The sequence below is a fragment of the Homarus americanus genome, unplaced genomic scaffold (genome assembly GCF_018991925.1).
Source record: "Homarus americanus isolate GMGI-L3 unplaced genomic scaffold, GMGI_Hamer_2.0 scaffold9847, whole genome shotgun sequence".
Lineage (NCBI taxonomy): Eukaryota > Metazoa > Arthropoda > Malacostraca > Decapoda > Nephropidae > Homarus > Homarus americanus.
The window spans coordinates 1235939-1252066 of record NW_024721178.1 but is presented as its reverse complement, the minus strand read 5'-3'; the positions used below and the strand labels follow the sequence as shown (position 1 = coordinate 1252066).

Below are 16128 nucleotides of genomic sequence, written 5' to 3'. Positions count from 1 at the left end.
CACTATAATACAAGAACGACTACAGCACCACAAAAAGAAGAACCATTACACAGAGTGGTGTAGGAGGTAGCCGGGGGACGAAGAACCCACCGCGCTGGCTAATGACATCCGGAGGTTGGCGGTTTAACGCCGATTTGGCGCCGAGTCCTGGCGCTTTTCTCCTCGACCCGCCAGGAACCGCGCCAACCCCACACTACAACCCGGCAGAGTTTTAATGACCCGTGACCGATATAGTGCAACATTATTCGACTGATTTTAGATAACTTCCCATCAACTATTATGCCATGTGTGGAGGAGTGGTGATCACTTTGACGTAGTTTAGAGGCAAGAGATGGAAAGGCTGTTAGAGTCCATTCTTGACACTGATGGCTACAATTTTTCAGAACGACGCAAAAAAATTAAATAAATAAATAAAATAATAAAAATTCAACCATGTCCTTTTTTCCTCATTCCATATTATTTTTTTACCTGTGACATTATTTAGGACCCAATGGTAATAAGCATTTAACTGCACTACTTGTGTATATGATGAAGCAATGTGCACTTGAACGACCAATAAACTATATATCTATCTATTTATCACTTTAAAGATTATTATATTATATAATTTCCTCTCTCTCTCTCTCTCTCTCTCTCTCTCTCTCTCTCTCTCTCCTACTATCTCTCCTACCCCACCATTATGTCTCCTCTCCTCCTCCTCCTTTCTTCCCTCCATCACATCTCCCTCCCTCACTCCCCTGGGCTCCACCGTTCACCACCACCTGTTGAGTGATCCCTTCTGGTGTGTGTGTGTGTGTGTGTGTGTGTGTGTGTGTGTGTGTGTGTGTGTGTGTGTGTGTGTGTGTATGTATGTGTGTATGTATGTATGTATGTATGTATGTATGTATGTATGTATGTGCATCCAATTTAATCACTTTTATTGGCTATCTTTCAATATGGAACGGACAGACGCACAGACAAACAAAGACGAATGCTTAATGGTTCCTGGGGATAATAAACATATGAGGTCAGGGCACTGGGTTTTTAACCTCTGACCTTTAACGACAGGGGGGTGTTGACCTAAGATGATGGCTGCAGTGTTAGCGAGGTCACCCCCCTCCCCCGTATGACTCCTAGGCTGTAAAAATATGCATCACACTGTCTCTATCTCTGTCTATATTCATCTGTCTGTCTGCTTCTGTCAACTATACACACATGTTTTTCTGTCTGTCTGTCTCTTTCCATCTACATCTATCTATCTGGCTGTCTATGTCACATGTCTTTCTTTCCATCTACATCTATCTATCTGGCTGTCTATGTCACATCTGTCTTTTTATCTGTCTGTCTTTCTTTCCGTCTACATCTGTCTATCTGTCTGTCTCTGTCTACCTACCCTACCCTATAAATATCGCCAGTATGCACCCACCGTTTATCACTACGCACGCCTTTATGGGTTTGCCCTATAAATATTGGACCCATCGACAATACCTCTACAACAGTCAGGTTATAAAAGGTAAATGTTTTCTTTGGACTATAAGACTGTGTTCCAATAATACTCCATCTAGTAATTAATTGCGAAATGAGAGGTTAATATAATAGTTTTTGAATATATAACTACGGCAGTAATAAACCACGTAACTAGCACTTCAAATACGGGTTAATAAATACCTAACTACGACAGTAATAAAGCACGTAACTAGCACTTCAAATACGGGTTAATAAATACCTAACTACAGTAATAAACCACGTAACTAGCACTTCAAATACGGGTTAATAAATACCTAACTACGGCAGTAATAAACCACTTCTAGCACTTCAAATACGGGTTAATAAATACCTAACTACGGCAGTAATAAACCGTAACTAACTTCAAATACGGGTTAATAAATACCTAACTACGACAGTAATAAACCACGTAACTAACCTTCCAATACGTGTCAATAAATACGTAACTACGACTCTTTTAACAACCACGTAACTAACATTCAAATACGTGTTAATAAATATATAATTACGCCTCTTCAATAAACCACGTAACTCAATAAAATAGGATCATGTTACGGTAATGGGCCATAATAAACCACGCAAGCCTTATACGCGTATGACTTCCATCAGTAAGGTAAATAATGGCTGCAATATTACTGACTATACACAGATAAAGAAACACCACCCTAGTTTATTTCACCTAAAGTTTAACCACCCTAACCTGTCCAACCTAACACAAACCTAACCTAACCTAACACAAACCTAACCTAACCTAACACCCCTAACCTAACCTCCCCAAATAGTGTTAGGTGGTTAATCTCGAGGTGAAATAATCCTTGGGGGTGGTTATTCTTCACGTGATTCAAAAAGCCTTAATACCGTGAAGTGTATGAAGACTGAACAAAAGCCCTGAATAATAGCGACCAGACGAAAGGTACAGAAATGGAGAACTTTTTTCTTTTTGGTTCATTTATAAAAGAACTTTTGAATTTTTTCATTAGCTTTAGAATGAGTTTTTTTTTATTTATTTTCTAGTTTAGTTTATTTCTCTATGTCTTTCTCTCTTTTTGTTGCTATTATTATTACGTTATTTCTCTTGTCTTATTCCAATCTCTCTCTCTCTCTCTGTCTCTTATCACCTTGTTATCTTCCCTATTCTTAATCGTTATTCCCTTCTTTCTCTCGCTCGCTCTATCTCTCTCATTCTAGTCTCGTTCTCTTTCTTTCTTACGTATATCTATCATTCTAGTCTCCTCTCTCTCTCTCTCTCTCCCACCTTGTTATCTTCTACTATCCCCATTCCTCATTCTATTCTCTCTCCCTCTCTCTCTGTAATTCTAGTCTCGTTCTCTCCCTTTCTCACTTATCTGTCTCTCTCTGCTCTCTCCTTTCTACCTTACACCCTTCCTTCATCCCAGTATCCACCGTTCCTTCCTCCTTCCTCCTCACCCTCTCCCTCCCTACACACCCGAGGGCACAGCTGGTTCGGACGGAGATGTAGGGCCGTTAGCTGGTTCTAAAGCCACCTGTCAATTCTGCAGAAGACGGAAGGAGGTGGCTGACGGAGGGACGGAAGGAGATGCCTGACGGAGGAAAAGGAGGACTTGTTTGAGGAATGGACAGGATAAATTTCTCAACGGAAGGACGAGAGGAGGTATACCTGACGAAGGGACAGGAAGATTTACCTTATGAATAGACGGGATTAGAGAGAAAGCTACATAACAAATAGGACGGGTAAGAACTGAACTTTGTGACAGAGAAAGGACAGAAACTACCTAATCAAACCCAAAACACCACGTCAAGTCCGCCAGATCCCCACAATATATAACCAGTGTTTATATGTCGAGTTTCACCTCCGAGTGTAGTGATAAGGGATTTAAACTAGGGTGTGGGAGGATGACAGGACACACACACACACACACACACACACACACACACACACACACACACACACACACACACACACACACACACACACAGGCATAGAGGTTAGACAAATTTAGCATAAAGGACAGAGGATAAGATGAAATTCACCTGGATAGATGATAAGTATTTGAGTCCGATACAACAACAAAACAACAAATACAACAACAACAAAAAATAATAATAATAATAATAATAATAATAATAATAATAATAATAATAATAATAATAATAATAATAATAATAATAATAATAATATATTTGTCGTAATCTTGATATTGAGTGTGTGTGTGTGTGTGTGTGTGTGTGTGTGTGTGTGTGTGTGTGTGTGTGTGTGTGTGTGTGACGGCGGGCGGTGGTGGCGACGGTATATTTTTATTTAATCCACGTGGTTTTGTTTACATATAATCAGCTGGGTGAGACGAGTATATCAACTGCTGCCTCCTGGTCCGTCTCACCGCTGTCTATTTTAGTCTCTTGTAAATAATATAGTTAAAAGAATCCGGATTTAATTTGACGAACGGATATACAATTACATCACTATTAAAATATTCATTATTATCAATATTCTTCACTATCATAATTGTACTTATAATCCACCATTCATCACCATCACTCGTGCCAAATATGCTCTATCGTCACTATCACCATCACTACCACACTATCTTCACTATCCTTACCCACCTCACTATCACCACCACCACCACACCATCCGCCTCTCACTCCCCATAGAAGATAGTGACAAAGTAGACTCCTCGTCACCTTTAACCTCCTCCGTTATTTTGATTCCATCTCGGGTATTTTTTTTTCTCCCAGTCTACAATAGAGCCAAGGTGACAATCGTCCTGGGAAAATATAACTCAGAATTATTACCACACGCCGAAATGCAAAGTAAATAAAAGAGTCCAATCCTCACCTCCTTCTCCCGCGCGTGTGTGTGTGTGTGTGTGTGTGTGTGTGTATGTGTGTGTGTGTGTGTGTGTGCGTGCGTTTGTAAATTAAATATAACACCTACATATAATAACTTACAGGATTAAACACTAAAATAATTAACTAAAGACACAATAAACCAGGTGCTAATTAATCACTATTCTAATTAACTTCTATTAATAAACCAGCAAGCTAAATTAAACCCTATGACAGTTTAACATAAAAAACCAATAAGACTTTAAAACTGAGCCTTATGACGATGCTAGATAGACAGACAGATAGATAGATAGATAGACAGGATATAGATAGATAGATAAAAAATAATTGATAGATATAGATACAGATAATAGATTGATAGACAGATAGAAGATTGATAGATAGATAGATAGATAGATAGACAAATAAGTAGAAAATAAATAGGCAGATACATAAATAATTGATAGGAGATAGATACAGATAATAGTATAGATAGATATAGATAATAGATAGATTGATAGATAGATAGATATTCAGTAAAATCGTCATATAAGTTCACATTAATGCCTCCCTGACCTAAGGAGGTTCAAGAGGGGTGAGGATGAGGGAGGGTGAGGGGGAGTGAGGGAGGGGTGAGGGGAGGAGTGAGGAGGGGAAGGGGAGGGTGGGGGGAGGGGGTGAGGGGAAGTGGGAGGGTGAGGGAGGGAGGTGAGGAGGGTGAGGAGGTAAGGAGGTGAGGGAGGGAGAGGAGGTGAGGGAGGTGGGGAGAGATGGGGAGGTGAGGAGGGATATATTGTCTCTATTTACGTCCTGTTTATTGATTATCGACGCCATGTTATGAGGATTTTGTGTGTGTGTGTGTGTGTGTGTGTGTGTGTGTGTGTACCAAGTTGGGTTGTTGTAAGCATTTTCAAGTCTACACAGTTGTCGCCAGTTGAACCATCAGTGTCTCTCTTTGTCTTCTCTGTCTGTCTGTCTATACATCTGTCATTTTCCTAACTGATCCAAAAATAATTTAATTATTAACCAAATTTACACAATCGGAAGACATTTACACACAAAAAAACACATTAAAATAACGTGGCTTCACAAATGGCCATCTTCCCACTGCCATCTTCCCTCCATAGCCATCTTCCTCACCATGGCATCTTCCCCACCTGGCCACCTTCCCTCACCATGGTCTTCCCTACCATGACCATCTACCTCACCATGGCCATCTTCCCTCACACATCACCCTCTGGCCATCTTCCTCACCATGGCCATCTTCCTCACCACTAATACCTTCCCTCCTGTAACACCTTCCTCACCATGGCCATCTTCCTCACCATGGCCATCTTCCTCACCATGGCCACCTTCCTCACCATGACACCTTCCCCACCATGGCCATCTTCCTCACCATGGCCATCTTCCCCTCTCCATGGCACCTTCCCTCACCATGGCCATCTTCCCTCCCCTGGCCATCTTCCTCACCATGACCATCTTCCTCACCATGGCCATCTTCCCTCACCATGACCATCTTCCTCACCATGGCCATCTTCCCACCTGAGCCTTCCTCCTGGCAGCCATCTTCCCTCACCATGGCCACCTTCCCTCACCATGGCCATCTTCCCTCTGATCTTCTCCTATGACCATCTTCCCTCACCATGACCATCTTCCCTCACCATGGCCATCTTCCTCACCATGGCCATCTTCCCTCCTCTGAGCCATCTTCCTCCTACTAGCCACCTTCCCTCACCATGGCACCTTCTCTATGGCCATCTTCCTCTCATACTCACCATGTACCTTCACTATGGCCATCTTCCCTCACCATGCCATCTTCCTTCCCCATGGCCATCTTCTCACCATGACCTCTTCCCTCTATGGCCATCTTCCTACTGACCATCTTCCTCTGTGTCCATCTTCCCCTTCACCATGACCATCTTCCTCACCATGGCCATCTTCCCTCACCATGGCCATCTTCCTCACCATGACCATCTTCCCTCACCATGCACCTTCCCTCACCATGACCATCTTCCCTCACCATGGCCATCTTCTCCCTCACCATCTTCCCCTCACCATGGCCATCTTCCTCACCATGGCCATCTTCCTCCTGCGGCATCTTCCCCACCTGCAGCCATCTTCCCTCACCATGGCCACCTCCAGTTTGGATGGCCATGAGGTAAACAACGCAAACAAAGAATAAATAAACACGAGACAGATGAAATTAAATAAACAAGTGGAGAAAGGAAGGAAAATTAACGAGATAAAGACGAAACAGAGGAAAGAAAGACAAGCATTAAATAATAAAGAGAGAGAGACAGAGAGAGAGAAGGAAGAAAGAGAGAGAGAAAAGTGAGAAGAAAAGAGAATGAGAGAATGAAGAGAGAGAAAGAGTGAAGAGTGAGGAAGAGGTAGATAAATGGTAAGGCCAGAATAAATTAGAGGAGATATAGGACCAAGGGATTATCTGAATGGCCAGAGGTGAGAGATGTGGGTGTGAGGTGAATGAGGGGTGAAGGGATGGCCAGAAGTGAGATGTGAGGTGGGAGGTGAGAGATGGCCAGGAGGTGAGGAAGGTGAGGGGGGAGGAAACCCATTATTCACGAGGATGAAGAGATGAATAACCACACACACACACACACACACACACACACACACACACACACACACACACACACCTTACCATATATAATGTATACATACATTACATTTCTGAAGGCCAATACATAATGCTTAAATGAACTATGTATACCAAATAACAGTCATACATCATACGAATTGGAAAGTATACATATTAAGAGTATACATACCCCTGAAGGCTAAATTAATAATACTTACCAACTATGTATACCATCATAAACATTCAACAATACGAACAAAACAGTCATACATCATACGAATTAGAATAGTATACATATAGAAGCTGCTGACCCACTACCAAAACACCTGTGGATCCCAACCTGTTGCTTCCAGTGTTGGCTTGGTTGGAGTCTGGTCTAGCAACTCCCTGGCGCTGATAAGGTAGAGTAACGTAACGTGGAGTAGAGTAAAGTAAAATAAAGTAAAAAGAGATGAAGGAAAGTACACAGTCTTTAACTATCTTCATTCCTTTACTACCCACACATACATATATTCCTTCCTCACGTTAATTCCTTCACTCCTTCGCTACTGTAACTCCACTTTTATGATTTGGGTGACGCCAGACGATGTTAGGTAACTAGTTATGTCTGTTGCTTCGTTTTTTGTAATTCAAGTCCTGTTTTATTGTCCTGACCAATCAGTATTTTTTCCTGTCTAGTCCTGTCTAATCCATTACTGTCCTGATATACTGTACTATTGTCCTGGGTTATCACTACTGTCTCCTGAATTATTATTATTTTCCTGGTTTAATATATATTCCCTTACTGAGAGTCCTCCCCGTAATATTATTGTCCTGTCATTGTCCTACGAAAAAGTGTTGTCCTGAGTGAATTTTGTTTTTGTCCTTCTAAATGGTAATAATGTTCGGTTAACTTGGTACAATTATCCTGAGGTGGTACAATTGTCCTGGTGTTATTATAAAGCTTGAACAAAAACACTGATTGTCCTTGTCTTTGTTTGATTTATTCTTTCCTGGTTCTCTAACACCCTTGTCCTGATCGTAAACTATTATTCTAAACTAATTTGTCCTGAATTGATTTGTTTACTTGATACAATATAGTCCCAAACTGAGGTTATTTTCTTGATAAATGACATTGTCCTCACCTATCCTAATATATTTTCCTCACTCATTTTAGCATTGTCCTGGCTACACACTACTGACCCAACCCCCCCCCAAAAAAAAAACATTCTTAATTGTCCTCTTTTGTTAACTCACTACTCTTGTCCTTGGCGTCATTGTCCTAAAAAAAAAATTACCAAAATTGTCCTCAAAAAATAAAATTGAAAATGTTGTCTAGATTTTTTAAAGGTTGTCTTGATATATTAATTGGTAATGTTGTCCTTGTAAAAACTATTGTAAGAATTCAACAATATTTTCCTCCGGGGGATAATATTGTCATGACTTCACAATACTGTCTTGAAACCTAACATTATTGTTCCGGTTGTCCTGATATGCTTGTGCTGAGACAATTGTCCTTAACCTAACACCACTGTCATCCTACCCTAACACCACTGTCATCCTGCCCTAACACCACTGTCATCCTACCCTAACACCACTGTCAACCTACCCTAACACCACTGTCATCCTGCCCTAACACCACTGTCATCCTACCCTAACACCACTGTCATCCTACCCCTAACACCACTGTCATCCTGCCTGTCCCTGCCCTAACACCATCTGTCATCCCTACCCAACACCAGTCATCCTACCCTAACACCACTGTCATCCTACCTAACACCACTGTCATCCTACCCTAACACCACTGTCATCCTACCCTAACCACTGTCAACCTGCCCTAACACCAGTCATCCTGCCCTAACACCACTGTCATCCTGCCCTAACACCACTGTCATCCTACCCTAACACCACTGTCATCCTACCCTAACACCACTGTCATCCTACCCTAACCACTGTCAACCTGCCCTAACACCAGTCATCCTACCCTAACACCACTGCCAACCTGCCCTAACACCCTGAAACAGTGAAGTTAATGCTATGTTTTGATGTTATCTGTCATTAAACAGTATTGGTCGCTATAGGATCCAACACCACACTAACCAGGATCAAACCCCTTATCGTCCCCTTCAGGTCGTGTTACTAACCTCGATGCTGTAGGATTTGTTGATGGCAAACCTCTCGCGGTTAGCCTCTGCAGCCTTCATGTCTTCTGGTGTCGGAGGAGCGTGAGGGAGTGAGGTGTGGTGGATGTGTGGCCCGGAGGGAGGTTCTGTCACTACTGCTCTCCTCCTCCTCGTCAGGTCAGTGCCACAGTTCCAGCAAAACTTGAATAAGCCGTAACGCGCGAACTCCAGGGTGGTGGTGGTGGTGATGGAGAGGGAACAGCTGGCCCTGGACAGTTCTTGGGAGGTAGTGGTGGTGTAGGGGGTAGTGGTGCCTCGAGGTTAGTGGTGGTGTAAGGGGTAGTGGTGCCACTCCTCCGTCCGTCTTCCCGTAGGTGGTGTTCGAGATTATGGGTGGCGGGAACCGTGGCGGGGAAGGCGGCTTCCTGGCGACACTGGAAAGCACTTTAGCGTCGCTTGTCGAGTAGGTCTAATGGGCCTACGGTCTTTTATTACATGCCAAGCTTACGAAAGCCTCCGTCGACCCCGAGCTAAAACTGGACCCAGACGCAGTGGCTCCGCCCACCTACCTGAAGCCTTCTGCTGATTGGTTCCCGGGAAGTTCTCTCTCCAGTGTCATTGGCTGAATCTTGTGCGCCTGACCAATACCAAGGAGAGCGGTTACATGTCATAGGTCACGTAAAAATGTTGCACTCATAGTATTGGGAAAGTGATTTACCGGGACAGAATTAACCTTAAGAGCAATATTGGTATGCCAATGTGACGGGAATCGAGTCTTTTAACACGGACAATCACTTTCCGCGCGCTTTACGGCTCGTTTATGAGGGCGTCCGGCACATGAACAAGGTGTAAATGTGACAGATAGTACAGTAATTTCTTGTTTGTTTACGGAGCGTGGGTGTGACTCCCACCCCCACCCACACCGACCCAACAAGCGAAGAGTGCGGGCGTGGGCGGGGAGAAGTCTTTTATAAAGCTGTTTCCGTTGACTTTTATTCCGTTACTCCGAATTGTACCCAAGTGAGCTGGCTGGAGCTCTGTCACTCACCCACCCAGTGACTCTCACACAGGCAGACAAATTCTATTCAACTGAGACGGATAAAATTTAAATTACACTATATAACTCGTACTGTTATATTAATAGGGTGTATTGATGTAATGTATTACTGCTAGGTCAGGTCAGGTCAACCATTGGGTCGACAGTTATTTGAAGTGTCCGCTAAAATTTGTTAAAGGAAAAATGTGGAAAAGATTGAGGCCATAAAATAATGTTTACAGTGGCCGTCTTCCCCGGCCAGTTGAGGAAAATTCATTCATCATTTTTTCTTCGGTTTACAATTTTTCTACTACTACTATTACTACTTCTTCTACAAGCATCACTACTACTACTACCACTATTACTACTACTACTACTACTACAGAACTACTACAACCACCACCACCACTACTACTACTACAAAAAATAATCCAAACACTTCTCCTGAGACTTTGTTTGTAACGAATTAATAAAACAAATAATTTTGATGTTCACAATTGATCAAAATCTGACAAAAATACACAGACCGCAGTATATATATATAGACCACATGGAGATTAGACCCCCAGTTTATTTCACCTGGGAGTTAGGTTAGTTAATCTTGTGTTAGGTTAGATTATGTTAACATCAAGATATTTAACCACCAAGTGAAATAAACTGAAGGGTGTCTAATCTTCACGTCAACCACTAATACTATATTATTCACATAACCTAACATAACCTAACCTAACCACACATCTGGAAGACTGGTTTTGTCAATTTAAACAAGAAATAAGTGAAATAATCCTCCACCAGTTTTATTTCCCAGGACAATGTAAATCCTCCAGCTTAAAATACCGCTCTTCCCAAATTGCTATAGTCCCTTGGGTGAACTGATAATATCCCGTCCCTATTATATTCCATCCTTCCCTATTAGGTTACATCGTCCCTATTATCTCGTATTTTGGTTAATTGGTAGTTGGGATTATTTTTTTTATAGTATGAGCTGAATTCGTTGATTAAAGGTTACAGCTGATTGGCTGTTGCAAACCTGTCCGATTTTGTCCAGAGTAATGATGCATTTCTAAATGAGTTTATTCATAAAGACCGTTTCTGACTACTGAGATGTACAGTACTAGTGCTGCATACTAGTGTGGTGTACTAGTGTGATGTACAGTACTAGTGTGATGTACAGTACTAGTGTGGTGTACAGTGCTACTGTTGTGAACTAGTGTGATGTACAGTACTAGTGTTGTAAACTAGTGTGGTGTACTAGTGTGATGTACAGTACTAGTGTGGTGTACAGTACTACTGTTGTGTACTAGTGTGATGTACAGTACTAGTGTTGTAAACTAGTGTGGTGTACTAGTGTGATGTACAGTACTGGTGTTGTAAACTAGTGTGGTGTACTAGTGTGATGTTCAGTACTGGTGTTGTAAACTAGTGTGGTGTACTAGTGTGATGTACAGTACTAGTGTTGTACACTAGTGTGGTGTACTAGTGTGATGTACAGTACTAGTGTTGTAAACTAGTGTGGTGTACTAGTGTGATGTACAGTACTAGTGTGGTGTATTGTGTGATGTACAGTACTGGTGTTGTACACTAGTGTGGTGTACTAGTGTGATGTACAGTACTAGTGTGGTGTATTGTGTGATGTACAGTACTAGTGTTGTAAACTACTGTGGTGTACTAGTGTGACGTACAGTACTAGTGTTGTACACTAGTGTGGTGTACTAGTGTTGTAAACTAGTGTGGTGTACCAGTGTGATGTACAGTACCGGTGTTGTAAATTAGTGTGGTGTACTAGTGTTTGTAAGTGGTGTGGGTGGCACCAATTAGCATTCTTACAGTAGGTGTTTGGCCTGGTGTGGTGTACTAGTGTTGTAAGCTAGTGTGGTGTACTAGTGACATAGTGTTGTACACTAGTGTGGTGTACTAGTGTGATGTGCAGTACTGGTGTTGTACACTAGTGTGGTGTACTAGTGTGATGTACAGTACTAGTGTGGTGTATTGTGTGATGTACAGTACTGGTGTTGTACACTAGTGTAGTGTACTAGTGTGATGTACAATGCCAGTGTTATGAAAACTGCATGGTGTACTAGTGACGTACAGTACTAGTGTTGTAAACTTGTGTGGTGTACTAGTGTGACGTACAGTACTAGTGTTGTACACTAGTGTGGTGTACTAGTGTGATGTACAGTACTAGTGTGGTGTATTGTGTGATGTACAGTACTGGTGTTGTACACTAGTGTGGTGTACTAGTGTGATGTACAGTACTAGTGTTGTAAACTACTGTGGTGTACTAGTGTGACGTACAGTACTAGTGTTGTACACTAGTGTGGTGTACTAGTGTTGTAAACTAGTGTGGTGTACCAGTGTGATGTACAGTACCGGTGTTGTAAATTAGTGTGGTGTACTAGTGTTGTACACTAGTGTGGTGTACTAGTGTTGTAAACTAGTGTGGTGTACCAGTAATATGTACAGTACCGGTGTTGTACACTAGTGTGGTGTACTAGTGTTGTAAACTAGTGTGGTGTACTAGTGTGACGTACAGTACTAGTGTTGTACACTAGTGTGGTGTACCAGCGTGATGTACAGTACCGGTGTTGTAAACTAGTGTGGTGTACTAGTGTGATGTACAGTACTGGTGTTGTAAACTAGTGTGGTGTACTAGTGTGATGTACAGTACTGGTGTTGTAAACTAGTGTGGCGTACCAGTGTGATGTACAGTACCGGTGTTGTAAACTAGTGTGGTGTACCAGTGTGATGTACAGTACTGGTGTTGTAAACTAGTGTGGTGTACTAGTGTGATGTACAGTACTGGTGTTGTAAACTAGTGTGGTGTACCAGTGTGATGTACAGTACTGGTGTTGTAAGCTAGTGTGGTGTACCAGTGTGATGTACAGTACTGGTGTTGTAAACTAGTGTGGTGTACTAGTGTGATGTACAGTACTGGTGTTGTAAACTAGTGTGGTGTACCAGTGTGATGTACAGTACTGGTGATGTAAACTAGTGTGGTGTATTAGTGTGATGTACAGTACTAGTGTTGTACACTAGTGTGGTGTACTAGTGTGATGTGCAGTACTAGTGTGATGTACAATACTAGTGTGGTGTACAACACTAGTGTGGTGTACTAGTGAGATGTACAGTACTAATGCGATGTACAGTACTAGTGTGATGTGCAGTACTAGTGTGATGTGCAGTACTAGTGTGATGTACAATACTAGTGTGGTGTACAACACTAGTGTGGTGTACTAGTGAGATGTACAGTACTAGTGTGGTGTACTAGTGTGATGTACAGTACTAGTGAGATGTACAGTACTATGGTGTACTAGTGTGATGTACAGTACTAGTGAGATGTACAGTACTAGGTGTACTAGTGTGGTGTACTAGGAGATGTACAGTACTAGTGTGGTGCATGTGTATGTACAGTACTAGTGTGGTGTACTAGTCTGATGTAAAGTACGAGTGAGATGTATCAGTACTAGGTGTACACTTCTAGTGGTACTATGTGATGTACAGTACTAGTGGTGCAACTAGTGTGATGTACTAGTGAGATGTACAGTACTAGTGTGGTGTACTAGTGAGATGCGTGTACTAGTGAGATGTACAGTACTAGTGTGGTGTACTAGTGTGTGTACTAGTGAGATGTACAGTATTGTGTGGATGTGTACTAGGTGTGGTGTACTTAAGTGGTGTACTAGTGAGATGTACAGTACTAGTGAGATGTACAGTACTAGTGTTGATAATGCTAGTCGTGCTGTACTAGTGAGATACAGTACTAGTGTGGTGTACACTTCTAGTGTGGTGTACTAGTGTGATGTACAGTACTAGTGAGATGTACAGTACTAGTGTGGTGTACTAGTGTGATGTACTAGTGAGATGTACAGTACTAGTGTGGTGTACTAGTGTGATGTACAGTACTAGTGTGGTGTACTAGTGAGATGTACAGTACTAGTGAGATGTACAGTACTAGTGTGGTGTGTAGTGGAGTAACTAGTACATGTGCAGTACTAGTGTGCTGTACAGCACTAGTGTGGTTTACAGTACTGGTGTGGTGTACTAGTGTGATGTACAGTACTAGTGAGGTACAGTACCAGTGTGGTGCTATTGTGATGTACAGTACTAGTGTGTGGTGTACTAGTGTGATGTACAGTACGTGAGATGTACAGTACTAGTGTGGTTACTATGTATGATGTACAGTACTAGTGTGATTGTACTAGTGAGATGTACAGTACTAGTGTGGTGTACAATACTAGTGTGGTGTACAGTACTGGTGTGGTGTACTAGTGTGATGTACAGTATTAAGTGAGATGTACAGTACTAGTGTTGTACTAATTATTGTGCAGTACTAGTGTGGTGTACTAGTTGAGCAGTGTACAGTACTAGTGCGATGTACAAGTACTAGTGTGGTGCTAGTATGATGTACAGTACTAGTGTGGTGTACTAGTGAGATGTACAGTACTAGTGTGGTGTACTAGTATGATGTACAGTACCAGTGTGGTGTACTAGTGAGATGTACAGTACTAGTGTGCTGTACTAGTGAGATTTACAGTACTAGTGACATGTACAGTACTAGTGTGGTGTGAGTACTGGTGTGGTGTGCATGCTAATTAGTGATTGTGCAGGACTAATTGGTGTACAGTACTAGTGTGGTGTACAGTACTAGTGTGGTGTGCAGTACTAGTGTGTGTGCAGCCTAGTGTGGTGTACAGTACTAGTGTGGTGTGCAGTACTAGTGTGTTGTACCAGTACTAGTGTGATTATACAGTACTAGTGTGATGTACAGTACTAGTGTGGTGTACAGTACTAGTGTGGTGTACAGTACTAGTGTGGTGTACAGTACTAGTGTGTTGTGCAGTACTAGTGTGGTGTACAGTACTAGTGTGGTGTACAGTACTAGTGTGGTGTACAGTACTAGTGTGGTGTACAGTACTAGTGTGGTGTACAGTACTAGTGTGGTGTACAGTACTAGTGTGGTGTACAGTACTAGTGTGGTGTACAGTACTAGTGTGGTGTACAGTACTAGTGTGGTGTACAGTACTAGTGTGGTGTACAGTACTAGTGTGGTGTACAGTACTAGTGTGGTGTACAGTACTAGTGTGGTGTACAGTACTAGTGTGGTGTACTGTCATCTACTGATCCAACATTTTTTCTCATTCCTGGATACATAATTTTGTTTTGTGTAACCTTATGAATTTATCTAATACAGAAATTAATAGTTTATTGCTTATCGGTTTAGTGTGTGTGCCACCGCCCCTCCCGCAGTAGATGTAGCCCCCTCCACATGTGCAACGAATGTGAACGACGCTGCGGGTCCCGTATCGGTCTCTTTAGTCACCTCGAAACTCACTAACCTAGGTGACATCCCTAATGACTCATATCATTGTATCATAGCTGGATGATCGTCATACTCGATTCCGAGTGACAATAAAGTAGTAGTAATATTGTGTACGAATATTTTTTGAAATATTTTAATGTATGTTTTGCGTGTACGTTGTTGTATGTATGTCTTATATGTACTGTATATGTGTATGAATATTTTATCTCTGTATCACAGTATTTGGGTATACATGATCAGTATGTGTCCTTACAAATTATTATAACTGTTTATGTATAAAGTATTAACACATTACTAATATTCGTCCATATTATAATGTTAACTGGGCTTCAGGTATGTTTCCACGTAGGTATAATCGGGAACATTTAAAAAACAAAGAAAAACCAATTCTAGTCTTACGAACTGACCATGAATGATATAAACAGGAAATAAATAAATGTCCTTAACACAGATTGGCAACACAGGGGCTGGGAAGAGTCAGGAGAATGTTGAAGTGACGGGTGTGTGTGTGTGTGACGGGTGTGTGACGGTGTGTGTGTGTGTGACGGGTGTGTGTGTGTGTGTGACGGGTGTGTGTGTGTGTGACGGGTGTGTGTGTGTGTGTGTGACGGGTGTGTGTGTGTGTGTGACGGGTGTGTGTGTGTGTGACGGGTGTGTGTGTGTGTGTGACGGGTGTGTGTGTGACGCAGTAGTAATAAGGTAATCAACACTAATTTGTAGGCAGTATGAAGTACAGGACACTTGTTTTAGTATGTTATTACTACTTACACTATGAGCT

The 16128-nt window shown here is 42.0% G+C and overlaps 1 protein-coding gene across 1 annotated transcript in view; it reads right to left on the bottom strand.

The window, feature by feature from the left end:
* The window catches only part of LOC121861638 (tyrosine 3-monooxygenase-like), a 37530-nt gene extending 28075 nt beyond the window's left edge, over positions 1 to 9455 (bottom strand). Inside the window, exon 1 of the mRNA XM_042359533.1 lies at positions 9016 to 9455. Within this exon, the coding sequence (XP_042215467.1) occupies positions 9016 to 9075 (60 nt within the window). The 5' untranslated portion in view covers positions 9076 to 9455. The remainder of the gene's footprint in view (positions 1 to 9015) is intronic.
* Between the last annotated feature and the right edge of the window lie 6673 nt (positions 9456 to 16128).